This window comes from Podarcis erhardii (genome assembly GCF_964252035.2).
Source record: "Podarcis erhardii genome assembly, chromosome: Z".
Taxonomy (NCBI): domain Eukaryota; kingdom Metazoa; phylum Chordata; class Lepidosauria; order Squamata; family Lacertidae; genus Podarcis; species Podarcis erhardii.
Window position 1 is genome coordinate 23,298,851 of NC_138504.1, and position 25,890 is coordinate 23,324,740.

General features: G+C 41.7%; 1 protein-coding gene across 12 annotated transcripts in view; it reads right to left on the reverse strand.

The window, feature by feature from the left end:
- Positions 1–25,890, reverse strand: part of TENM1 (teneurin transmembrane protein 1) — a 404,140-nt gene that overhangs the window by 120,567 nt on the left and 257,683 nt on the right. For 10 of the 12 annotated variants that reach the window (XM_081847832.1, XM_081847839.1, XM_081847838.1 and 7 more), the window contains 3 exons: positions 20,066–20,260; positions 9,977–10,123; positions 4,879–5,095 (listed from right to left, as the gene is read on the reverse strand). In XM_081847832.1, the coding sequence (XP_081703958.1) occupies positions 4,879–5,095; positions 9,977–10,123; positions 20,066–20,260 (559 nt within the window). The remainder of the gene's footprint in view (positions 1–4,878; positions 5,096–9,976; positions 10,124–20,065; positions 20,261–25,890) is intronic. The other 2 variants (XM_081847837.1, XM_081847833.1) reach the window with 1 other exon arrangement.

Here is a 25,890-nt window from a genome sequence, read left to right on the forward strand (position 1 = left end):
ACTACTTTCAGGTTTACAGTAGTTTAGAGATTTTTGAATTAGTTCAGTGAACCTGGTTTAACTGAAGGAGATCATTCCAAGAACTGAAAGAGTTCACTACGCATGTGAATAACCATAGGTTTGTAAACATGGGTACACAAACTGTCCTGAAACCTGTTTTACATTGAGGTAAGTCCCAATAGTGCACACAGCAAGCAGCGTAGTGTAAGGAGAAAGTGCTACTGACAACAGTCCCAAGGGCAACACTAGAGAGGAGTCAATGATCAAATACAGGTTCAGGTCCAATGCAAAGAGAAAGGTTCAATCTGTACAGACAGGCTCCTGTCTCTGAAGAAGATTCAGGCATGGAATCCTAGGGTCAGTCCTGAAATCACGGTCTAGTACAGTTCCCCAAACAGTCAAGCCATGGTCTATCTATTATGAAAGTCTCTGCTTCTCTTAAAATAAAAAGCTTCTCTTTTTATTCCTCTCAAACAAATCAGCCAAACCAACTCCACCTTTTTTTAAAACCTCACTGCTGTCACTCTGTAGATATTATTTCCCCCGTCTCTGGCTGCTCACACCAAACAGCACTTCTGAACTTAGAATCATAGAATTGTAGAGTTAAAAAGGACCCCAAGGGGCATCTAGTTCAACCCCCCTGCAATGCAGGAATCCCAACTAAAGTCTCCTATGAAAGAGAGTCCACCACCTTCCGAGGAAGTTTGTTCCACTGTCAAACTAGAAAATTCTTTGTGGTGTTTAGTTGGAATCTCCTTTATTGTAACTTGAATCTATTGGTTTGGGTCCTACCCTCCAGAGCAGGAGAAAACAAGCTTGCTCCATCTTCCATGTGACAGCCCTTTAGATATTTGAAGATGGCTATCATATCTCCTCTCAGTCTCTTCTTTTCTTCCAGTATTAGATAAAGTGGTACAGCATTCAGACACAGGGTGAATAATAATGTTTCAGACCATATTATGATTTTACTTAAGAATTTAGCAAAATGAAAAGTTAAGCAGGTTGAGGAAAAGAATTTCGGGGCGAAAGACTCTAATTTTAAAGTTTGTGTAGTTATCCATTAGAGTTTAAGAGATAAAAGCATCCAGCTATACCTATTCTAGAATGTTTCTTGAATCAAGCCAATACTTAACAATTTTCACCCCACAGTTCAGCTCTTAAACTCCAGCTCTTCACAGCAAAGTCCTTGATGTTTAGCTAACTTCCAGCACTTTAATTAATCAGTAGATGAGTAGTATCTTAGTTAAGTTTCTACTTCCCTTGAATTGCCATGTTCTTAGGAACAACTTTTGAATCTCCTGCGCAAAACATATCCTCTTAAACTTTTGACCCTCCTGTGAACAGCATTCTGAGCAAAACATTCCCTTGAACTTTTAACATTTGTGTGAGTTGTTTTTTTAACCTTCTTATGCATGAGAGCCTTTAGAGCAAAACCATTCTATAACCCATTACTTGAATACAAAAACACAAACACAAAATGCTGAAAGCCCCATTCCTTCACAGGGGCATTTTAATACCTGCCTCTTATTGTTTCCACATCATACAAGCCTCCCAGCTTCCTTTAAAAGCATGTTTGGCATCCAATTTTGACATTCAGCACAAAGAACAATTCAGATCCATATCATGTGTTAATTGCAGCACATAGGAAATGAATCCAAATGTTGCCCTTTTTTGTTTTCAAAGGCAGAATGGTTGTTTTTTCCCTTCTTCCTATTAACCTTTGGTGCAACCTCAAATCTGTTTTGCACCTAGCATGGTCTAACCTAATATTTTTTATTTAATTACATTCATATCCTCCTTATCTTTCATGATGGATCTTAGAGCGGTGTGTGTGTGGAGTCCTCAGGTGGCTGCCAATCCAGGCACTGATCTAATAAAGATATTATCCTATCCTTATTTTGGGATTTCTCCCTCTCTAGTACATCAGCACAACTAGCTATATTTTCTCCTTCAGTACAACAATGTTTAAGAACCAAGAAATCTAATTTACAGGCCAAGGTACATGAGAAACTGTTAGGTATTATGGATGATCTGTGGCTGTCAACACCAGTACATAAATTATAGTTGCCTGGGGTGGGCTGCTGTATAAAACCTTATGAGCTGCATATTTCAAATGTTACTCCCTTTTCGGAGGAAAATATCAGTAACCTAGCCTTCAGAGCATTAAACTACTTCTTTATAGTCACACAGAAACACACATATGTATTACAGACTCAAAGGTATATCATTCACTCACACAACCACCATTATTTTCCAGCAAACTGAATCTAAGGCACATTGATGATAATTCCCTGTTTGAATAAGAACTGATGAGAATTTCCTGGCAGAAACTCCTGGTTGGATGAGGAATTACATCATTACATCAAACATCCTTGACAGAGGAGTGACCAGCTGGTTCAGGAAGACCAGTAGTACAAGCCATGGAGGGACTGAACCTAGGCCTTGCCACCAGCCTGAGCCAGTCAGCCAGCAGCCCCTTTGACCAGAGAACCAAAACACGCCCCCAAGAGGCAGCACCTCTTGAACCAGATTCACCCTGAGGAACTGTCCCTTCTGTACCCCAGAGGCCTCATGCTGACTGTGCTGGCATTTGGAGTTAAAACGCTAACCAGAAGTTGAACTTAATACTGTGCATTCCTACTGAAGGGGCACGCTTAACTTGGATAGAATCACCATGAGACTCTGAGTTTAGGAAAATAAGAAAGCTACATTCATTCTGGAAAGCATATGCTGGCTAAGAAAGATCCTAGCTAAGGTGACGTTGCCTTGAGCCATGCTTGCTCTTGTACCTCCGTAAGCAGGACAGAAAAGATGTATCCTCTCCTAAGGTGAGGATGAAGAAGCAGGAAGCAGGTAATGAGGTCAAAAAGCCTATCAGTCTAGCACCTGAAGAAAGGTCACCACAGGTTAGGTCAGAAAGGACAGTTGAGGAAACTTGGGAGGTTCCTCCCTCTATCTACTTTTTCCTATGCAGGCACATCAGCCTCCAAGGAGAGTTGCACCCCAATGCTCCCAATAGGCTGAGAGTGCAAGTCTCAAAGATAAAGGACTACTCTTTAAAGTCACTCTACTTTTCGTGAAAGAGGGAGAGATCAAGACGGCTAGAAGGGCTCAGTTGAACTCCAGACCTTATCAGGATAAGACTAATAGCCATAATGGCAGTATGTTGCCTCCAGGATAAAAAGCAGCATTGCTTCTCGATACAGTTACTTGGGAACTACAGGAGATGGCTATTGCCCTCATGTCATGATGCGGAGCCTTTCAAGAGACATCAGGGCTAGCCACTGTGGGAAACAGGATGCTGGACTAGATAGGCCTTTGCTCTGATCCAGGAGAGTCTTTTCTGCTTAGACTTACCCAAGCTCATGCAACTCCAGCCTGATACTACCTGCTTAAGCAAGCCACCTTCAGAGGTTTGTTGTGGCTGTAGGATCCTGCTCATTTTTAGTTCAGCAACAGAACAAACTGGTTTAAATGTCTTTACTGACGTAAGGTACACAGAGCTATTTGTTAGATCAGGAAGATCTTTCTGTTCTTCTCTACTATGCTGGTTTCTGTCCACAGATTACCCCCTCCGTGCCATTCCAAACAAACAAACTGATACAGATCTAGATCATGTACATCATTCAAGGGTCTCCCAAATGGCTCTTCCTTCACAAACTGCACCAGCTTAGCCCCACATATGAAGCGTCACTTTGCCTTTGGAAATTTCTCCCCAATTTAAGAACAACCAATGAAGAAGCCCGGTTCCAGATTTCAACTTTTTCACAGGAATGTAAGTATTTGTACATCTAGCCCAGTGTTAAATATTGACGAGCTTTCTAGTGTCTCATTGGCCACCTAGATCTCCCCTCTCCCCAAATGGAGATGTCAAGGGACCTTCTGCATCCAAACTATGAACTTACCATTGAGCTACAGTTCCTTCCACAGCAGTCAGAGCCTATTCTGTTATAGCCCCTGAATTCTTTCGGGCAAGGGAATAGGAAGCTGCCTTTTACTGGGTCAGGCCATTAGTTCACCCAGCTTAGTATCGTTGATATTGATTGCCAGAGGCTCTTCAGGGTTTCAGGCAAGACCTTCCTATCTGGAGATGCTGGAGACTGAAATGTTGTTCTACCACTAAGCTGCTATGGCCCTTCCATAAATTATGGTCCTATGCCTGAAAAACACTCCAAAGACACACAGCCTTTCCTGCATGTAGCAAACTAGTGCATCAGCGTACATCATCCTGTCTGTGGTGTGCTCATTTACCACATGTGGGGAGTCCTTATGGCATGGTAAGTTTCATTTATATACAACTTTTTAGCCCAAAGGTCCCCAAAGTAGTGAACAAGATTAACACATATGAACTCAAAAGAAACATACAATAAAAGTACAAGATATATATCAATCAAAACAACAAAAAATAGCATCAGAATTCAACCAAAAATACCGAAATATCATAGAATGTGACCATGAGCTCCTGAGATGATTCTACATGGGGCCATTTATCTTTCAAAAAGAAGTATCCTTCTTGGTCTGAGCTTCCCAAAAAAGCTTTAAAAGGACTGCAGCATTCTTCCTGTTGTTTTAAATGTAAACAATTGTAAACTATTTTTTATTAAGTTATTGGACATTTTTGCATGTCAACGCTATTTCATGACTGAAAACTGAAAACAGTATATATGTGTAAAAGACCTATGCAGCAAATCTAAAATATCTGTTTATGGCCTTATTTTAAGCGTGGAGGAGACCAGGCAATATTCCCCAAAGAAGTTATAAAGGATCATTTAATTCCACACACACACACACACCAACCATTCCTACCCGTGTAGTGGTTGAGTACCTTCAATTTGGAAAGCAGCTTTCAGTATTAAAGAAAACACACAAAACACTTACCTGCTCTCAAATGAGACATCTCCTCGGATTACATGAGTGCTTTCCTTGCCAATAAGAAACTTGATTCTATCATAAAAGAGCCTTGGAGGATGCTGAGAGAAAGGAGGCTGGCTCTGCTGAATGAGGTCAAGGGGATCAGGGGACCCTTGACAGAGCGGGCTTGAATAGCAATTGCTTTGCTGGCAGCAGTCAGGGTCTATACAGTCTGTCAAACCATCTGAAATGGATAATACAGGAAAAAAATGTTGCAATACAGCAGCCAAAGGATCAACGGCTGGGAAGAATGCATTATTTCTTTATTTACCTGCATTTACGATCTCTTCCTAGGAAACATCTCAAAGAGACTTAATAATAGAAACACCATGGATATTATATATGTGTGTGTGTGCGCGCGCGCGACAATTTCAGCATTCCTTGCTTACCATCTATACATCTATGCCCTACTTTTTCTCCACACAATGAAGTACCTGTGCAAGAAGGGGAAGGGTGAATCTCCAATGGGAGGTGATAAAAGGCTAGGTGGCCCATAGTTGGAGATAACAGCCCCTGGACTGGTGGTAAGCAAAGAGCTAGGCAGGTGGGGGCCAGCTGAGGGGAGAGTTTAGACTGAAGTTGGTGGTGCAATAGCCAACAGAAAAATGGAGAATGAGCACTCACACTTTACATTGTGGATGCCCTTTGAGGGATCGCGCGTGGTGCTATGGTTCCCAGGGAGCTTACTAGCAAACAGGAGCTGGCTTGCCTCTCAGTGTTAATTTTTGGAGGTTCACACCCAGCCTCAGTAATCAAGTTTTTTGCTGGGAGGTGGGGCCAGCCTCATTTATAAATAGGGGGTGGAGCCAACAATAGCCAGGCAGTCAGCTCTGGAGATTCACCCTCCCTACCCTCCCTTTGTTTAATGTTTCTTGTTTGCAGATTAACTTTTTCTTCCTGTTTGGAGGCCGCTGCTGCGGTCTTTGACAGTTGCTGTTGAAGGAACGGGAAGAAATTTTCCTGCATTGGCAGGTTTTGTCTTCCCCATAGCAATTTGTCACAACTTGGGTGGTTTATAGACTTGGGTGAAATCCTTTAGTCTTTTCTTCCCTATATGGGGGGGGGGGGAGGAGAAGTGGTGACTCACCCCGCTGCAGCAGCGATTCCAGGGTCCCCATCTTAAAGGGGTTATATATATATGGGTGTCACTGGCCATACACTGAAAGGTCGTCAGTGAACTACCCTGCGTGCAGGGACATGGGCTTGGCTGCCTGCTACACTTATGTCTCACAGAGCACCCCCATATCCCATTTACGCTGATGTGCCCCAGTTCTCCTGGCCAGGGGGCTGGGAGGTATACACGCCAAAGGCCTAAGCCAAGGTCTTCCTACATTTGGAAGTTTAATAAAATTTGGCCTAATTTTAATTCCATATCCCTGGGGGCTGGGGCTGTCGCCACCTGGTCACACAATGCAAGAAGGTAAATAAACTGAAAGCAGAGTAGTGAGGTAAGGAAAGCAAGGTGCGGCACCTCCTATTCAATATGAAATGAGGAAGAGAGAAGAAAAAAGGAGATACATGTTGGACTGCTGTGCAAGATCAGTAAGCAGAAGAATTAAGGACAGAGATAAGCAGCTTACAATGTGAGATAGGAAGATGAGAAAATAATACTGTGCAATAATCTATATGTGAAAGAATGATAAGCCGAGTTAGTTTTATCTACATCAGTAAGGAAAAAACAATGGAGAAGGAAGGAAGGAAGGAAAATAAAAGTAGGAAAGTTAGGTTTAAGTTTGGCTAGAGTATTTGGGATGGAATGACAGCAAGTTCCTATATATTTTTTTGCTTGGTGTTGTAAAGGTAAAGGTAAGGTAAAGAACCCCTGGGCGGTTAAGTCCAGCCAAAGGTGACTATCGGGTGCAGTGCTCATCTTGCTTTTCAGGCCAAGGGAGCCGGCGCTTGTCCACAGACAGCTTTCCAGGTCATGTGGCCAGCATGACTAAACTGCTTCTGGCGCAATGGGACACCATGACAAGTGTCAGAGCACACAGAAACGGCGTTTACCTTCCTGCCGCAGCGGTACCTATTAATCTACTTGCACTGGTATGCTTTCAAACCACTTAGTTGGCAGAAGCTGGGACAGAGCAATGGGAGCTCACCCCGTTGCATGGATTCAAACCGCCAATCTTTCGATCAGGAAGCCCAAGTGGCTCAGTGGTTTAGATCACAGTGCCAACAGCATCCTGTGTTGTATACACAATAAACAACTAATATACAACATAGTGCTATTTTTCTAATAAAAGAGGTGCCAGAACTCACCATGAACACTTCCCTTGTTCTCTTATAATGGCAATGCACCCACCTGAGAGGTGCTGGAACTGAGTTCCAGCTGAAAAAAAGCCCTGCTACCATCTTATGAAATACCAGGACAGTTTACAGCAACATATGATAAAACAATAAAATACAAAACAACATTAAAAAACCTTGCAAAACAATTGTTTTAAAATGGTTAAACAAAAGTTATTCAAAATTGCTGTGTGGGCCTGTTGGCATAATTTTTTTTTTTTGAAGAGACACTTAAAATTCAAAAGTGAAGATGTCTGATGTATCTCTGCTTAAAGAATGTTCCCCAGCGTGGAGATGGGCAACACTAAATGCCTAACTTTTGGTTGAGGGAAGTTGGGCCTCTGTGGCATGAAGGGCAACTAACATTGCTTCTCTGGATTATCTCAGCTAGGATATAAGGGCTCAGGCAGTCTGTAAAGGATCCAAGTGGTTCAGGGCTTTGTATGTTAACATAAGAGTGTTCAACCTGGCCTGGTAGATGAGCAGCCAATGGAGATGTTTTAGCAGAGGTGTCACATCAGCTGCACCAGCTGGAGTTTCAGGGCCAAGGGCAGCCTCACATTGCAGTAATCTAGTCTCAAGGTTACCAATGCTTGGACTCTAGTATAGTGGTACCTCGGGTTAAGTACTGAATTCGTTCCGGAGGTCCGTTCTTAACCTGAAACTGTTCTTAACCTTAAGCACCACTTTAGCTAATGGGGCCTCCTGCTGCTGCTGCGCCGCTGGAGCACAATTTCTGTTCTCATCCTGAAGCAAAGTTCTTAACCCGAGGTACTATTTCTGGGTTAGCAGAGTCTGTAACCTGAAGCATATGTAACCTGAAGCATATGTAACCCGAGGTACCACTGTAGTCAGATCCTCCTAATCCAGATATGGCTACAGCTGGTGTACAAAATGAAGGCACTCCTAGACACAGAGGGCACTTTGGCCTCTAACAGCATAGATGTGTCTACAAGCTACATACTTGCTAGGATTGTACCCTTTGTTAGTCCAACCCACTGACATTAACGGACACTGCTTTTAGGATGCTTCCTATAATATTTTATAGTACAGATATGTTTGCCAATCAGGCTCCTCCAGAAGGAAAGGCAGGATATAAAAGCAATACATAACAACATTAAAATTGTTTCAACTTCTGCTGCTGGGATTGTTTTTTGAGCCCTTGGTTTTGGAGATCTTATTTTGTATGCAAAAACACCAATAAAAACTACCATTGTCTGTTGCTCTTTTTAAAGGGGGGGGGGGACTTAGCAGGATGGGGGTCAAGGGAGGGCTGTAATTGCAGGTTGTAGGATGGCAAGATTGGGGCCTGGATCAAATTTGGAACGCTCCCGCTTTTACTCAAAACCAGCTGCACAGCCTAAGTAAGAACGTCTGGCAATCAGAGTGAATATCTGCTTGGAGGCTTGGGCACATCTCTGTAGAGCCACAGCATGCTCTATGCTCTACAGAAAGTTTAGAAGTGATGTGATCCTCACCCAGACTGCTTGCAATCTGCAGTCTCGTTGGTTCTGGTTTTAGGTAGTGCCATTATTCTGGAGCCTGAGGCTCTAATGTGAGAATGTCACACTCAAAGATTTCAGCATAGGCTTTCCAGGCAGTTTATATGGAACCATCCCTCCTGCTTTTTGAACAATAGCTGGACATACAAAAGCGTGTGTGTGTGTGTGTGTGTGTGTGTGTGTGTGTGTACCTTTTCAGCAAATTTGAAATATCATCTTCGATCATCATTTGCCAGCCTGGTGCCCTCCAGATATTTTAGGCCACTCCCAGTCAGGAAACTTGTGGCTGCTGTGCCAAAGGAGCAAAGTGGGAGAGGCAAACAGGAATAAAATGAAAGAAGTAGTAAAATGTGGCAGTTTCTCAGAAAACTCAGAAATTTTTGCCACGGCGGGCATCAGCTGAACACGGCTGCTATCATTAAGTCCTGCCAGCATGGCACAGATGTACGCCACAAGCTCAAATCAGCACTCCACAGCTGTGCATCTGTTGCACTGTTTCAGATTGAGAGAGGTGCCTTTAATGTTATGTGCATATTTGAAGATGAAGAGTTTGGAGGTGGGACGAAATGGTTGGGAGGACACATTATTATCCCACTTCAGAGAATCATGTCTGAATTGTGCACTCTGCAGTGTGGTCCTTCACTTTGTTTATTTGCCAGTTTAAATATTCATGTGATATACTTGCTTTTAGCCCCAAATAGCCTCACAAATAACAGAAAATTAAAATTAGTTTAAAAACAAGCAAGCAACAAGCTTGCTGGTCAAAACAGGATCAGTACTAAAAACTTCTGATTAAGTTACTTCTGATTACAGATAGCCCTCAGCGGGGTGGGAAGTAAGACAGCAAAAAGGCAATAAAAGGTAAAGGTAAAGGGACCCCTGACCATTAGGTCCAGTTGTGACCGACTCTGGGGTTGCGGCCCTCATCTCGCTTTACTGGCCGAGGGAGCCGGTGTACAGCTTCTCGGTCATGTGGCCAGCAGGACTAAGCCGCTTCTGGCGAACCAGAGCAGTGCACAGAAATGCTGTTTACCTTCCTGCCAGAGTGATACCTATTTATCTACTTGCACTTTGACTTGCTTTCGAACTGCTAGGTTGGCAGGAGAAGGGACCCAGCAATGGGAGCTCACTCCGTCGCGGGGATTCAAACTGCCAACCTTCTGATCGGCAGGACCTAGGCTCTGTGGTTTAACCCACAGCGCCACCCGTACCCCTCAAAAAGGCAATACATAGGATCTAATTGCACAATACTTGGGGGTCATAAAGCATGCCCGTACCTCCATCATTATCGATGCTGTCTCCACACATCATTTCCATGACAACATTGCATCCCATTCCACTCCAGCCCACCTGGCAGACACAGTGCCATCCATTTTGATCAAGGGTGCATCTTCCATTTCCATAACACAGACCTGGGCAACCATCTAGGAAGAGAACAATTAAACAAAACTTTATCTATTATCATTGTCCATGATAATTTTTATCAATCAATCAATTTTATTACCAGTGTGACATATTACCACTCTCCTTGCTATACAACCATTCTGTCATAGCTGAATACTGTTTGTGCAAATGGTCAACAGAGATGATTTTCAGCTGAAGAAAAAGTTGTTTTAGAGCTTCTTGAATGGAAGCTTGAAACAAGCACTTAGTAAGGGCGGGTGAATCTCTATTTTAGACAGATTCTCCCAGTTTCTCATTTTCCAATCTTAAGTTCAGTCCTTCACATTACCTCATCAGTTTCTGGCTCAATATATATATATATACATACATATTTATGTATATGGTCCTCTTGAAAATTCATCTGCATTATGGAGCAAATTTCTCCTTTCAGTCTAGCATATACATTTTTTCACAAGCAAGTTTTCCCTATTACAAAACATTTTGTATGTTATTTTCACTATATACAACACTTTTTATATACATTTTTGTACACATTGCCTGGTTGGATAACTGCCCTGTAAAATTTGGAGAAGTCCGCATTTTAAAGGATGGTTGTGTTTCAAATCTTATACTGTTTTGAAAAATGTGAGTTAGGTAGGTTTAAATGTGAACTGCATCAAATTTCTCCTGTATCCCTAATAACATGCAGCCTGATTCTATGCAGGTTTATCCCAGTGAGTCCCACTGTACTAAATGAAGCTTGCTCCCAAATAAGTGTGCTCTGATCAGCTTATGGATCACACCCTGGACCACATGTAGGGATGAAGAACAGTTTTGTCTGGTTTACATTTTTAAGCAAACTAACTTGATTCTCACCTCCTGGACTAATGCATGGAAAGGAACATAATCTTTGGATTTCGCACTTCTCTGACTTTGCAATACAGCTCTCAGCATTATAGGATAAGAACATTTAGAAATGCATACACTGAGCAAAAATATTATATAAATATGTATTTTCTTATGAAGTACATATATTAAAGTATTTAAATACAAATTCATGTACGAATTTTCATACAGATTTAAAAAAAACAACATGCAGATTAATATGGAAATAAGACTGAAAGGACTAATGAATAAACATTTGTGAAATTAACACAGACTGGAATAGACCGATCCATTATATTAAAAAAAACCTGCAGAGAATAACTGCTTTTACTCAACAGCTTATCAAAATTCAAACTTGGTTCAGTGAATTAAATATAACCCTGTGGTTTAGTACACTTAAGAACCCCAGTTCATTCATGATTGGCTTAACCCTCTCAGGTATCTTTTTATATTTATACCTATACCTATACCTATAATCTCCTTAGTTTATTGATTGCACAAACTAACAAACTGAAACATCATATTCTACTTGCATTTTAGATGGTTTGTAACCCTTGTCTTTTGTAACATTCTTTTGGAATTCTCTATTTTTAAGCGGGGTACAGAAACCGCAGGCCCAGGGGGTAAATGTGGCCAACCAGGTCTCTGTTTGGCCTGCAGGGCTCTCTCCACACCACACACCCTCCCCAGCCACAGCTGCACTCTCTCTCTCTCTCCACACACACACACGTCATGCTGCACAAATTCCTATAGCATGTTGCCTTATTAATATGTCAGTGAACCCTGATAATGCCTTTTGCTTGTCTGGGTAGAAGAGAGGAGGGGATGTTCAGAAACTAGCTTACTGTACAAAACTAAAATTTGCATTTGTTGATCTGCCTCTTTTGTCTCTGGCTCTACCCACCATTGGCAGAAAGGAATCATAGAACTGTAGAGTTGGAAGGGACCACAAGAGTCATCAAGTCCCAACCCAATGCTTTTTTTCTAGAAAAACAGGTCTGGTACTCTCCATAAAGTTGTTACAGTAAGTGCCACACTTTTTAACAACAACAACAAGGTTCTGGTACTGCATACCCCTGAGTACCTCCTGAAAAAAGCACTGTCCCAACCCATGCAATGTATGAATATTTTGCTCAATGTTGGGTTCAAAACCAAGTCCCTCAGATTAGGAGTCTCCTGCTCTGCTGAGTTATCCCAGCACATATGCAGCCCTTAGGCTGAAAAAGCTTCTCTGTCCCTGCTTTTAAGTATGCCAAAAGAACTGCAACCTTGCAGTCCAGTCCTTTGTGTGTTTACACTGAAGTAAGTCCCACTATATTCAATGAGGTGTGAGCGTGTTTTAAGACTGCAGCCTTAATACCCATAAATGGTTTGGATTCATTCTCTTTCTATGACATGCTCATCACAGCTTGAGTTTCAGCCAGCAGATGTGTTCAACAGAGCTTGCCTGCAGCATTCTGAAGCTGCTTAATTATGTTCTATTGATTGGTGAGCCTGAGTATTGGCAATAAGCTCTGAGCCAGCAGCTGTGTCTGGGGGCGGGCGGGGGCACACCAAGTTCTCAGCATTCATACTGCACTCCTAACATCCCTTAGCAAGGCAGACAGAATTATCTGTAGCTGTAGAAATTCAAACAACTGGCTAAAGAAGAACTCTGTCAAATAAGAATCAATAGGTCCACCACAAGACTCCTGCCAGAAGACTATGAAACTATGAAATTAGAGACTAGCAATGGACTGGGTGTGGGGAAGGCAAATATCAAAAAGGCTGTCTTCATCCCTACCAAGCTTCTTGAATACTAAGATCTGCAGAAGGGGCTTTCTTGGTACTTAGGTCACCCACATAAGTGTGTGGGAATGTCCTTCAAGAGATAACTTTCTCTCTGACAGCTGGGGATGCAAGAAGACAGTGATTTCCATTCCAATGTTCACTTGTCACCATCAACACTGTTTCTATTCTGCTACGGTTCACTTTCCAACAAATACTGTCATTTGTCTTGCACGATTTAACTATTTATGTAACTTACATTCATTTCAGTGTAAACGTCAAAGCAATGTGGAAAAAAGACATTCACAACACACTGTAAAACAATGATATGAACAAATGCAAATTGCATTCACTTAACTGATTTCTGTTCCTGACCACAGACAAACTTGTGAACTGCAGCAATTTCTGCCACCTTTTCTGTTTTGTTAGGAGTCACCAACATCCATAGAGGCAGCCCTTAAGCTGTATAAGTCCTTCTCCACTGATGTGCCTGTTTCACCTTCATTGTACAGCACTTGCCATAAACTGAATTTACTTCTTTATCCTGGCCTTTGTCAATTAAGATCTTTTGTTTTGTGGTACCCACCTTTTATTGGATCTATACTGCTGTGTTCCATTTGGAATGATTGACTTATTTTTTATTATTGTTAACAGTTTTATGTTTTATAACTTTATACTCCTTTGCTGTAAGTCACCCTGGGACCTTATATGGTGAAGGGGGGGAAAGTAAGCTTATAAATAAAAAGAAATGAGTGGGGAATGGAGCCATTGACATTTTTTGAATCACATGCTTTTAACTATCCTAAACCTTGCCCCTTCAACAGAGCTATACCTCAGGCTTTGCAGACTTGAGTCACAGGGAGACCCAGGCAAAAGAAGGAGGCGGACTACAAACATATGTTTCCCTCAAATGGTTTGCATTTTCTCCTTTTTTTCCCCCAAGCTCGCTCCTTAACAGCTTCCCTCCAACAAGTCACGAGCATAACATAGAAGAAAACAGAACCAGCATTTGTGTACCTAAATGAAAATACATAAACCTTTCAGTATTAATTTGCCATCTGTTGATTAAGATGAAGTGCCTCCACTTACTGAAAATAGGTCGTTTTGCTACCTTTGTGAATGGAAGATATCATTAATCTCATCTTGTTATCTCAATGACCATTTAAAAAAAAGGTTTCCAGCGGTAACATCGTGTGAAATAAATACACTGCAGTTATTTTTAATAGTTATTGTTCTCTATCCAGGAGTGTTTCATCGTCTTTTGCAACATGGACTGTTCTAATGAACTGAATAGCAAAATATGATGGCTTTGATCCAACTATATATGTGGCATAGCAGCTGGCCGCTACGTGTGCAGTCCCATCTACTTGGAATCAGTACTGAGCTGCAGCATGGCCTTGGTGACATGCTGGAGTTAAATAAGGTTGATGCCTCCAACCCCTTAAGTATGAATGTCAGTTAGTTTTTTTTGTGGATGTTTGGAAGCATCAAAGACACAGTGGATGCAAGTTGTAATAAAATGCGGGATGGAATTATCTGCAAATCCTGATGTCGATCTTAACCACATGAATTTTTCTAATCCCTGTCTTGCTTCTTAAACTCTGCAAGAAGCAGTACCCTTTTGCTTAATATATATATACAAAATTCAAGTATAGTATATGCATCAATATATGCATTATTGTACAAATGATTTTACATACATGCTATATGCTTATACATTCCGAGTTTCCTAAGCTAGCATTTCAAACATGTACATGCAAACATGTATATAATTGTATAATGATATGTATGTTTTAATTCGTTTCTAAAATTGTGCCGTGGAAATATACTACAGCATGGAGTTGGCCTCTTTTATACATATTCTGCATGTAACATACACATATAAGTTTACATGTAATTAGCTACGCCTGGTATAAGGTAGCCTCTCAATGCCCCCAACACAATGTCCCCACATTCTACTCATGAAATGACAGCGCATGAAGGTGGAGCGGGATCATGCCTCCTTGCTCGATCCATGAAGTTTCCATATCTACTGGCATCCAGTTCCTACAGGCATCTCCTTATCTCTGTTCTGCATTCAATCCAGAGAAGTGAGTTTTTTCTCTCCCTCATCAGTCAGGTTTTCTCTGGTTGTTGAAAAGTTCCCCCACCTCCAGCAACTGCTCACTGCTCAGTGCTTTGATTTAATATTTTGCTGCACTTTGCATTTTTTTTCATTTCTTTAAATTTTAGCTTTGTGTTTTTATAGTTGCATTCTTTCCTGCAGTGCTTAGAGATTTTTCTTGCAAGGCGTTTAAGATTTTTCAGTTACACAGTCTGTACACTGCATAAATGAATGATGAAATAAATTATTTAATCAATGCATGTGAACACAGGAGCCAGCTCCTAGGGGCTGAGGTCCCTTTGCCCCCCCCATAAAATATTTGAGGGGGCTGGTCCCCCCAAAACTGATGGGCATTGCCATTTAAATAGTGTGCATGTGCCACATCTTATGATCAGTTTATGTGGGGTGGGGCCAGTGGCGTAGTGTGGGGGGTGCAGGGGGGGCTGGCCGCACCGGCCGCAACATCTGGGGGGGGGGCGCGCTCGCACTTGCAGCTCTCTGCCCCTATTAGGTTAGGGGGCACAAATTACTTGCCTTGCCCCGGGTGCTGACAACCCACGCTACGCCACTGGGTGGGGCTTCCCTACCCACCCACCCCAATATTTTATTCAAGTTTGCACCCCTGCATGCGAACATAAAAAGAGCTCATACCAGAAAGAAGTCCTTTTAGTCCAGCATCCTGCTGTTGCCAACCAGATGCCTGGATTAATTATAACTGTATTTTTATTTAAAATGTAACCAAGAGCACAAGAAAGAGACGTTTAGGGTTTTGGTTTTTGCTGGTGTTCAAAGGAAATTCAGTTATCAAACAGAAAATATGCCTGCAAGTGAATTAAGAAGAAACCAGTGTATTTAAAAAGAGCTGGTATCTGCCCAACCTGTTTCTATAAATGCAGGCACCCAAGTCTCCTGCATGCAATTAAAACCTTTATGGATTTAAAACAACAACAACAACTTTGGGAACATCTAGATGACATTTTGCCAAGGCTACACTATTAAATGACTTGGAGAAAATGTATCATTTTTCATTAAAATTGAACAGTTACATTTCCACAGCTGAGCAATGACTTCTGAACAGAGCTGTGAGTTCTAGATTCTTATTAGGAATATCATTAGAAATTAGCCTTGGGGTAGAGGGGAAGGAAAGAAAGGGACGTCTTTAATAACTAGCACAATATTTAAATCCTGTAAAGTGAAGGGACAGAATATAGGAATTATTTAAACTGTCTGATGGTTTTGGTCTCACAGAGCTTCTATTAAATGAAACCGAAATGGGATGTATGTTTTCTAATGGTTATGTCAGTATTATTTCACACAGAATCTGTGAAAAGGAACTCAATTAGGGCAAGCAGAAACAAAATAGAATAGTGCTCTTGTGTTTTTGGTAGTTTTGTAGAAGAGAAAATTCCAGTAGATGACTTTTCCAGCCCTATTAATTAGGGTGGCCACTTAGCAATGGAGTCTCCAATGTTTTTCGGTCAGTGGGCGCATTTGGAATTTGGAGAGAGTACCATGGGTGCCCGTCACAAAATGGCTGCCAGTTTGAGAAGAGTAGAAAAAGAGACAAGTGCCAGCATCAGCCACCGAAGCACTTGCTCTCAAGAGCAAGTCCAGAATGGAAGGGAGGGGGGGGACTCCAACCTTAGCAGCCAACAAAATGTGGGAATGTTTAAGGAAGAATAGGGTAAGCCCAAATTTAGCAAGGAGCAGTGTTTTTTCAACAAAGACTTACTGAAACATTTGTGGGCACCACAAGATGTAGTGCTGGGCACCCTGGTTTCCATAGACACTATGTCCCTTGGCTTCGTATCATTAAAAAAGGGGCTATGTGCCACTGAAAATGTAATTTTCTAAAAGAAAAAAATGTACCCCAATTTGCATAAATTTGCATATATTGATTTATCTGAATTGCATAGACTGATCTCTTTGTAGATACAAATTTAGAAATAATTAAATTTCACAGGAGGAAAGCTAATTAATTCCCCACTCAAAATACAGTAAGCCCACAATTTACATGCATTTAATTTGTGCGGATTTAGTTTTATGCGTTTGGCAGAAATAAAAAAAGAGGGCAAGGTTCTGGGAAAAATAACTTTGAGAATCCTACTCATCATTTAACCCAATGTGTCTGACTATATGTGATTTTGGCTTTAGGCATAATCCCTGGAACATAACCCCCGCATAAGCTGTAGGCTTACTGTACTGCTAATAAATAAACTATTCAAAGAATTGGTAATTCATCCACAAATCAGCAGGTCCACTTCTGATTTCTCACCCAGATCTTGCATCAAAATCAATACCACTTAAATGAATTACACCCCATTCACCGGTCATCACCCCTCCTAATGAATTAAATAAATAATATGCATATTTCCTTCCAAGAAATATATTCAAGGCATAGAATCATAGAATTGTAGTTGGAAAGGACTCCAAGAGGCATCTAGTCCTTCTGCAATGCAGGAATCTCAACTAAAGCATCCACGGTCTATGGCCATCCAACCTTGACTTAAAAACTTCCAATGATGGAGAATCCGCCACCTTCCAAGAGAGTCTACTTCAAACAGCTCTTACCATCAAAAGGTTCTTCCTGATGTTTAGTCGGAATGTCATTTCTTGTAACTTGAAGCCACTGGTTCTGGTCCTACTCTCTGAAGCAGGAGAAAACAAGCTTGATCCTTCTTCCATGTGACAGCTTTTTAGATATTTGAAGATGTCTGTCATATCTCCTCTCTGTCTATCATATCTTTTCTAAACATACCCAATTCCCTCAACCATTCCTCATAAGGCTTGGTTTCCAGACTCTTATCATCTTGGTTTATCTCATCGGCACACATCCCCACTTGTCAATATCCTTCTTAAATTGTAGTGCCCAGAACTGGACACAGTATTCCAGGTGTGGTCTGATCAAGGCAGAATAGAGTGGGACTATTACTGCCCTTAATCTGCACTCTATACTTCTGTTTATGCAGCCTAAATAGTTTTAGCTTTTCTTTTCTTTTTTTCTTTTTTGCTGCTTGCATCATGCTGTTGACTTACGTTAACCTTTTCACTTGTACTACTGGCAAGCTAGGTGCCCCCCCCCCCAATCTTATATTTGTGCGATTGGTTCTTCCTGCCGAAGTGCATTCCTACCTTGCATTTGTCCCTATCAAAATTCATTTTGTTATAGTTTTGGCCCAGATCTCCAATCTGTTAAGGTCATCTAGAATCCCAATTCCATCTTCTGTGGCAGCTACCAATGCTTAAAATTCTTCATGCATCATAAAACTCAACAATATGTCATAAACTCAAAACCCTAAAAATCTACAGAAAAGGCAAAATGACTGACTTAAACTAGGCAACTGTAGAAAATTAATTCTAATTCAATCTGGGTCAGGGTTCTTACTAGGAGATGAGGTGGCTTTACTTCATTAATTGGTAGGACAGCAAGTTAGAGTTGTCACTGCCACAAGTCATATATGGATTCCTGAAATGTCCTTGGAAAGTGGTTTATAATGATGTCCTGTTCTGTTCCCCTCAGGGAAGTTGTAGGGGGCCAGGGCAGTATGGATGCCCCATGAACCCACTGAGAGAGATGTTTCCTTTTCTTTCCCAGGGGCATTTGATGATTCAATTCACGGTGCACAGCAGTGATGACCTGTGAGCTTGCTGATTTGTTATGAAAAAGGAAGTCTACCACCCACCACACAATTTACACTTCTGGACAAACAATGCAAGAGTACAACAGCTTAGACAGTGCTGGGAAAACTGGGCTGCCTGTTGTGAAAAAGGGCACCTGGCCTTCTTCCCATAATAAGCTTCATCTGGCCAAAACCCTCTTCTACACAATGCAGCTCAGTCTAAACTTCTTCCAGACACCTAACAAGTTTGACTTACTGACTTTCAAGGAAAGAGATTCCACAGGCTCCTCCCTCAAATTCTCCCATAGTTGACCTGGTGCTAGAGCTGAGTTCTAGTAATGTTTAATTTGGGCACCTCCCCTGGATTGTACTGGGGAAGGAAATACTACCATACCTTGTATTCTGACACTCTCCTAAAAGGGAAAAGTAGCTCATTCTATCTTCAGGCATTTCATCTATAATGCAGCTGCTGGAGTCACTGCAGAGCTGGCTGGATCTGCAAGGGAGTTTCCCTCCCCAAGGGGAATATATAAGGGGTGGGAGAGGCAAATAACATGCATTTCCAAGAGGAATTGATTTAGTAGGACATTGCTTGAGGGACTTTTGCCTCTTCCTAACACCATCTCCCTGTCAGGTGGATTACCAGCAACTGGACTAGGTTACAGCTCTGCAATTATCTTTCCTGGTCTCTTCTGTGGAGCAGAAAAAACTCTTCCAATGTTTAATTTCAACAAATATGTTGCCTTTATTGCTCCTGGCTATGATGTTTCATCCTCTTTGCGCCAGGCACAACCTAGACCTACTTGTAGCGTAACAAGGCTCTATTCAGTCATGGCTCAGTAGTCAACTTCATCTGGTCTTTCATTTGCTTCCAATGTCACAATTTTCAGACATTTTCTTTCACCAGTTCTAAAATGTTTGGACTAGTGACACTATCAGCATGCAGAACACAATCTATCATTGTGCACATTCAGTATAAGCTACTGAACTTTATTTTGATTGGTTTTGTATATGTTCGTAGAATATTTTATTATACAACTGTATACCACCTTGAAATGCATGCATACAGACATAAGTATCGTAATAAAAAAATAAACTAAAACCAGTATGAGCTAAAGGTACCGTGTTTGGAGGGATGTGTGTTGTCTTATTGCTACCTGTCAAATGTTATTCTGAATTATCCAGTTGTCTGTTTAATCCCAACCTGCACTGGAGTGTGTGTGTGTGTGTGTGTGTGTGTGTGTGTGTGTGTGTGCCAAAAGTTCAAAAGCAGTTTCCAGCAATAAAAATATAGATAGAAACAAGATACAATTTAAAAATAAAAAAGCAGTATGAACAAAGGCAACCTAACACCCAAGAGTAGGCTGAGAAAGTCATCAAAAAGCCAGGGAGTTGACAAGGTGACAGAAGACCAACAACAGCATTGCTGTCCATGAATCTAGGGGGAGATATTTCCAAAGTCAGTGTGCACAGCACAATTTCCCGCAACCCAACATAGTGTGTCATACAAAGTGAGGCAGTTTAAGCGCACACATAATTAACCTATTTATTTATTTAATAAAAATTTTATACTGCTTTATTGTAGAAAAAACCTCAATGGTACGCACCCAACTCACCAATGGTGCAATGGTCCCCTTCCCATCCAGGGCTGCATTCACACTTTCCATCTTTGCACTGCCCATGTTCAGTGCAGTGAGAAGTACATGTGCGCTCCTCGCATGTTGGGCCTACCCAGCCTTCTTCACACTGGCAGGTTCCTCTGGCACAAATACCATGGCTGCCACAATCCAGTACGCAGAGTTCTTTGAAAACAGAAATTAGCAGACCCAGTTAATTTAAGAAAGTAATAACAATGAAAGATTAATGTTCACGTCCGCATTTTCCTGAACGTGAGGCCAGGTTTGTTCAATGGGGTGGGTGTCTTGGTTCACGAACCACAGATGCTCTTACAGGGGAGCAATAAAGTTTTATTTAAGGCCTGCAATGGTCAGGCTACAGGTTCAGAACACCAAAGGGTCAACTAGAGAACAACAACCAGGGGTCTGAGACCAGACAAAAGCTACAAAGATGTCTTGACAAATGGACATGCCCCTTCCACCTGCTGTCAAAAGAGAGGCATGTCATGCTCACTTGTGAGACCCTCCGTTTGAGACAGGTGTGCTTAGAAGCGGAATGCAGTACGGGTCAGTTCCCAGTGGTGGAGGTGGTGCTTGTTCCTTGGTGACAGGATGAAGGTTGGCCCCTTTGGTTCCACCTTTTGCTATCCCATCTCCCCTCCTGGCAGGTTGAAACCCTCCCCCCCCCCACTGCTAATGAATGCCCCTGCAACATGGATGGGGCACAACTGGGAGTAAGTGAGATATCTCCCCTTCCTTACCCTCACCCTGCAAGGAATGTCCTCCTCCTCCTGTTTTTCACCTGACAGCAATTGCCACTGCAGCCCAGAGCCAATTAGGAGATCAGGGCTCATTAAATTGGGAAAGAGATTCTCAAACATACACACATACATGATTGCACAATATACCATACATAATTCCACAATCCTTTGGACCACACTTCTGAAATAGCACCCAGCTCATTGGACCTGGGAAGCACATAGGAAAGGTTCGGGAGGGATTACTTTGAAGCAATAATAAATCCAAAGGATAAAAGCTTTATTGCCTGACAGTTTTGAATCCACTAGGAGGTTATTTTCAGAAGGGTTGCGAAGGTGAGCTTGTAAAGATCCCTGGGTCCCAGTGCAACTCTGGATTTCTCTTCGGAATCCCTAAATAGGTCTGAGCCTAGAAAATAATAACTCAAAACTAAAGCTACCAGCCAAATCCTCTTTATTCCGTCACTCAGAAAAGAAATGCATGACAATATGGGCTTCAACATTCTTGAATCTGTAGGATGAGTACAAGGCAATTTGGTTATCAGGAAACTGGCTGTTCCGATTGTCATACCAGGGAGTGCAAACATCATTATCTTCCATGATGTGAATTATTGTTCTTATGGTCCTAGCATTTGGCTGTGTTCCAGAGATGAAAAGAAGTCCCTTTTTTTCTTGCATCTACCTAGGTGTTGTTTTTTTAGTTAGTAGTAGTAGTAGTAGTAGTAGTAGTATTGGTGGGTGTGGGTTTTTTTTTAACTTCTTTACAAACGATCTCATTAGGGGACTTCCGGGTTAGCGCCTCTGGCAATGGCTGAATTCCTCTGATCGGGAGGAACTTGCTCCGTGGATTTTAGGGTCTGACCGCCACGGCGAAGGCGGAGACCCACTAAAAACCACAGGCGGGAGAAGCCTGTGGACGTGGGATTCGGCTGGCACCTTTTGTGCCTCCCCTACTCGCGGGGAAACCCGGTTTCGGGGATCCGGAGCGATGTGCAGTGAGTGGCGCGGTGCTTTGAATCGACTGCTTTTTTCATGGAGTGAAGCCGCATTGCTGTTGCCGGAGAGTGCTGACTTTTTTCCTGTGGACAATTTGATCTTGAAACAACTACCCGTGAGTAGAACGGAAAATTGGATTTTTAAACGTCTTAATTTGGCATTGAACGGGGGAGGTTTTAAACAGGAAGTCCGCCTCCCCTTTTTGTAAATAGACTAAAGCAAAGAGGTTGCAAGCTAAAGTCTTGGAAAGTCTTTTGTAAAGAATTAAATTTCCATCAGCTAAAATTGTTAAACCCCCCTTGGAAGCAGGAGAAGAGGGGGAAAATTTTAGATCGTCTAAGCCTGCAGGAGAGAGAGCGAAGAAAGATAAATTATCACCGTTTTGAACCTGGAAAAGGGCTGCCAATAAAAGTGACGTTTTGGGAAAGTTCATTGACTGTGAATAAAACCTATGTGGACAGATAGCTAAACAAGAGAAATATATTGTTTCCATTGTTTCCTTCTGCGCTCAAAAAGGAGCAAAAGTAACTGAAAATTGAAACTAATTTTGTTGCTGGATCTGCGTTTAAAAGGACTGATACAAATAGAAATTGTTTCCTCTAGAGGGAGTCTTTGAAACTGTTACAGGAGTGGATCCAGGGAATTTCCCATCTGCAGAGATAAAAGACCATGAGAATCAGGGATTGACCTTGAACGGGTAAGAATGTCGACAGAAGAAGCCTTAGATTTGGATTTGGGTCAGGAGGAGATCGGAGTTGTGGGGGCCTCCAGTTTTGGAGGGATTTTGAAACATGTCCTGAAATATCTTTTGGACTTTAATTTTGACTACGGAGAATGGGCTGACCTGTCGAGAAGGAATAAAGACATTGTTAGGTTGGAGCTTCCCCGAGATCTACTCCTCAGCGCCAAAGGAAGGAAATTAAGAACAAGATCAGCAGAAGATAAAGTAAAGCGTATGTATAAATATGAAGAAGATCCGCAGAAGGGACATGGAAAAGAGTTAAGAGCCTCGGACAGAAGATCACCAGGTTGATGGACCATATGGAATTGACAGAAAGGACTGGCAGAATCCGAGACCAGGGAGAAGAGACGGTGGAAGAAGATTGGAAAAAAAGTTTAAAAGTTATTTATAGAAATATTGTAAAATTAATGAGTGTTAGAAAAATGTTGGAATGAAATTACATGGCTTTAGTAGAAATGATATAAGGAGTTAAGTACAAATAAGTTTTATGGTATTAATGGTAAGATAAGGTTAAAATAAATTAAGATAAGAATGGATTTGCTGAAATAATTAATAACTAGAATACAAAAAAGGGAGGTGTGAGGAGGTCGATGAAACAAGTAAATGAAAGACAAAGAAATGGAAAATTGGATGTGTTTTTAACTGTTTATGCTTTTATTTTTGTTTTGGATGTATTTTTTGTGTGTATTGTAATGTATTGATTTGTTTTGCTTATTTTTTCTTCTTTCTTCTTCTTTCTGTAATCTTTAAACTTTTAATAAATATCATTAAAAATAAACAAAAACCGATCTCATTAGGAATGAGTAGTGAGGTGGCCAAGACTGTTGGGGATGCTAAATTGTTCATGGACGTTAAAATAAAATGGGTTGTGAAGAGCTCCAGAAAGGATGTTTCCAAACTGAGTGAATGGGTGCTAAAATGGGAAATGCAGTTCAATGTAAACAAATGTAATCGACGCATGTTGAGACAAAAATTATATCTTAATCTCACATATACACTTAGGGGGTCTGAACCAGAGGTGATGGGCCAGGAATGAGACCTTGGGGCCATAGCAGATAGTTCAATGAAGATGTGTGGTAGTTGTGGAAAAGGCAAATTCTATTTCAGTGATCATTAGGGGGGTGAGGAACTGAAAATAAAACTGCTATTATAATGCTGTTATACAAATCTAAGGTGTGACTTCATTTGGAATACTGTGTGCAGTTTTTGTCACCTCAACTCAAAAAGGATATTGTAGAGTTGGAAAAGGTTCATAAAAGGGCAACCAAGATGATCAGGGGGGTGGAGTGACTGCACCATGAAGAATGGTTGCAATGCATGGGACTTTCTAGATTAGAAAAAAAAGGCGAGTAAAAGGTTAAATGACAAAATTTTATAAAATTATGCATGGTCGGGATACAGAAAAGTTTTTCCTCCCACTTTCATAAAACTAGAAGTCATGGGCATCAAATCAAGCTGAATGTTGAAAGATGCAGGACAGATAAAATGAAGTACTTCAATAATAATTAAATTTTATTATTTGCTTTTTTTGCCAACCGAAAGCAATTTACAATATTTTAAGCAAACACACACACACCCAGCATAAAAAAAAATCTAAAAGACAATTCTATTTGTAAACATTAGATTAAAACATGCCACCCATGCAAAAATGCCCAAGGGCTAGCTAACCAAAAAGTACTGTTTTTGCCTGGCATCTCAAGATATATAACAATGGTGCCAGGCGAGTCTCCCTGGGGAGGGCATTCCACAAGCGGGGAGCCACCACTGAAAAAGCCTGTTTTCATGTTGCCACCCTCATGACCACCCACAGAGGGAACATATGAAAATGGGCCTCCATTTGTAGCCTTATGAGGCTTTGCCCTCGGGTGGGAAAAAGTATTGCACCCGGAAGAGGGAGATGGGAGTCAACAGACACTCAAGGAATAGTTTAGGAGAAAAAGCTTTATTTCTACCATCCATTAACTGGTAGAAGGAGCAAGTGTGATATTCACAAAACAAGCACGGGTTCACAGTCATTTGCACAGAGCATATATTCCCCTTCCAGTTCCCTCCCCTTTCTCCTCCTCTTCAGGAGTCCTGCCCCATGTGTTTCCTGAGCATGAACAGAAAGCTCCTGTCTTGGGACTCTTTTGGACTGTTCCCAGGAAAGGGGGTGAGAAGCCAAGGGTGTGTGTGTTGAGGAGCCTTGCAGTTCAGCATGTTCAAAGATGTGTTACAACCGAATGAGATAAGATTCATTTCTCAGTCTTGCTTTGAACAGAGCCTATTCATTAGCTTTTTGAAGCCTTCTCGTACTGATAAAAGTAACGGTTTGCCTATGCACAGCATCTTGTGAGAAAAGCAGAGGAAAACTTTAGCTGTGGATTTTTAGAAGACAAGAAATGAATTTTGGACAGTTTTGAGGCCTGGTTGGGGGGGATGTGACTTCGGGCCTAGGTGGGGTTGAGGAGATTTCACCCCTCCCATATCCAAGAATCTCCTGACGAGTCTGCTGATTCTCCAGAGAGGAGGAGCAGTGTTCTGCTTTCTACTTATTCAGCTCCAGCACCAAGTCAGTCAGCCAGTCAGTCAGTGTGTCGGAGAGAGAGAGAGACTGAGTGTTAGAGATCGTGTGTAGAGATAAGGTTGCTGCTAAGAGCAGCTGCAGACACTCAGTGTAGTATTCATTTATGCTTAGACCTATTTAGCTCTGTATATAGTTTTGTATCATAGTTGTAGTTATAGAATAAAAGAAGATATTCTACAGAGCTGCTCTCCGAGTCGTGTATACACTGCCAGACTCTGCTATACTCTGCTGTGCGACGACTGTATTGTGGAAGTGAATCCGGTGCTCACAACTCTAAGCTGTGAGTCCACAGCACTTTGACCTGGTGGTCTCTGGAAGTGCTACCCAGCTCGCCTAGCCCAGTCGGGGTTGAAGTGCATGAGTCCAGTTGGTGACACTGGCTCAAGGCTGATGCTGACAGGGGTCACCTGTCCTCACCTCCTTCACATTTACGATGGCAGGGTCCAGTTGGGTTCATATGGTAAGAGGTGGTCCTAAAGGTAGTTTAATTGATTAATAGAACATAAATCAATGTATTAAATCCTATGCACTTGTTTGAGAGTAAGCCTGATTGAACTCTATGGAACTTACTTTTCAGCAGGCATGCACAGGACCACACTACTATAAGTACAGTGGTACCTCAGGTTAAGTACTTAATTCGTTCCGGAGGTCTGTACTTAACCTGAAACTGTTCTTAACCTGAAGCACCACTTTAGCTAATGGGGCCTCCTGCTGCCGCCGCGCTGCCGGAGCACGATTTCTGTTCTCATCCTGA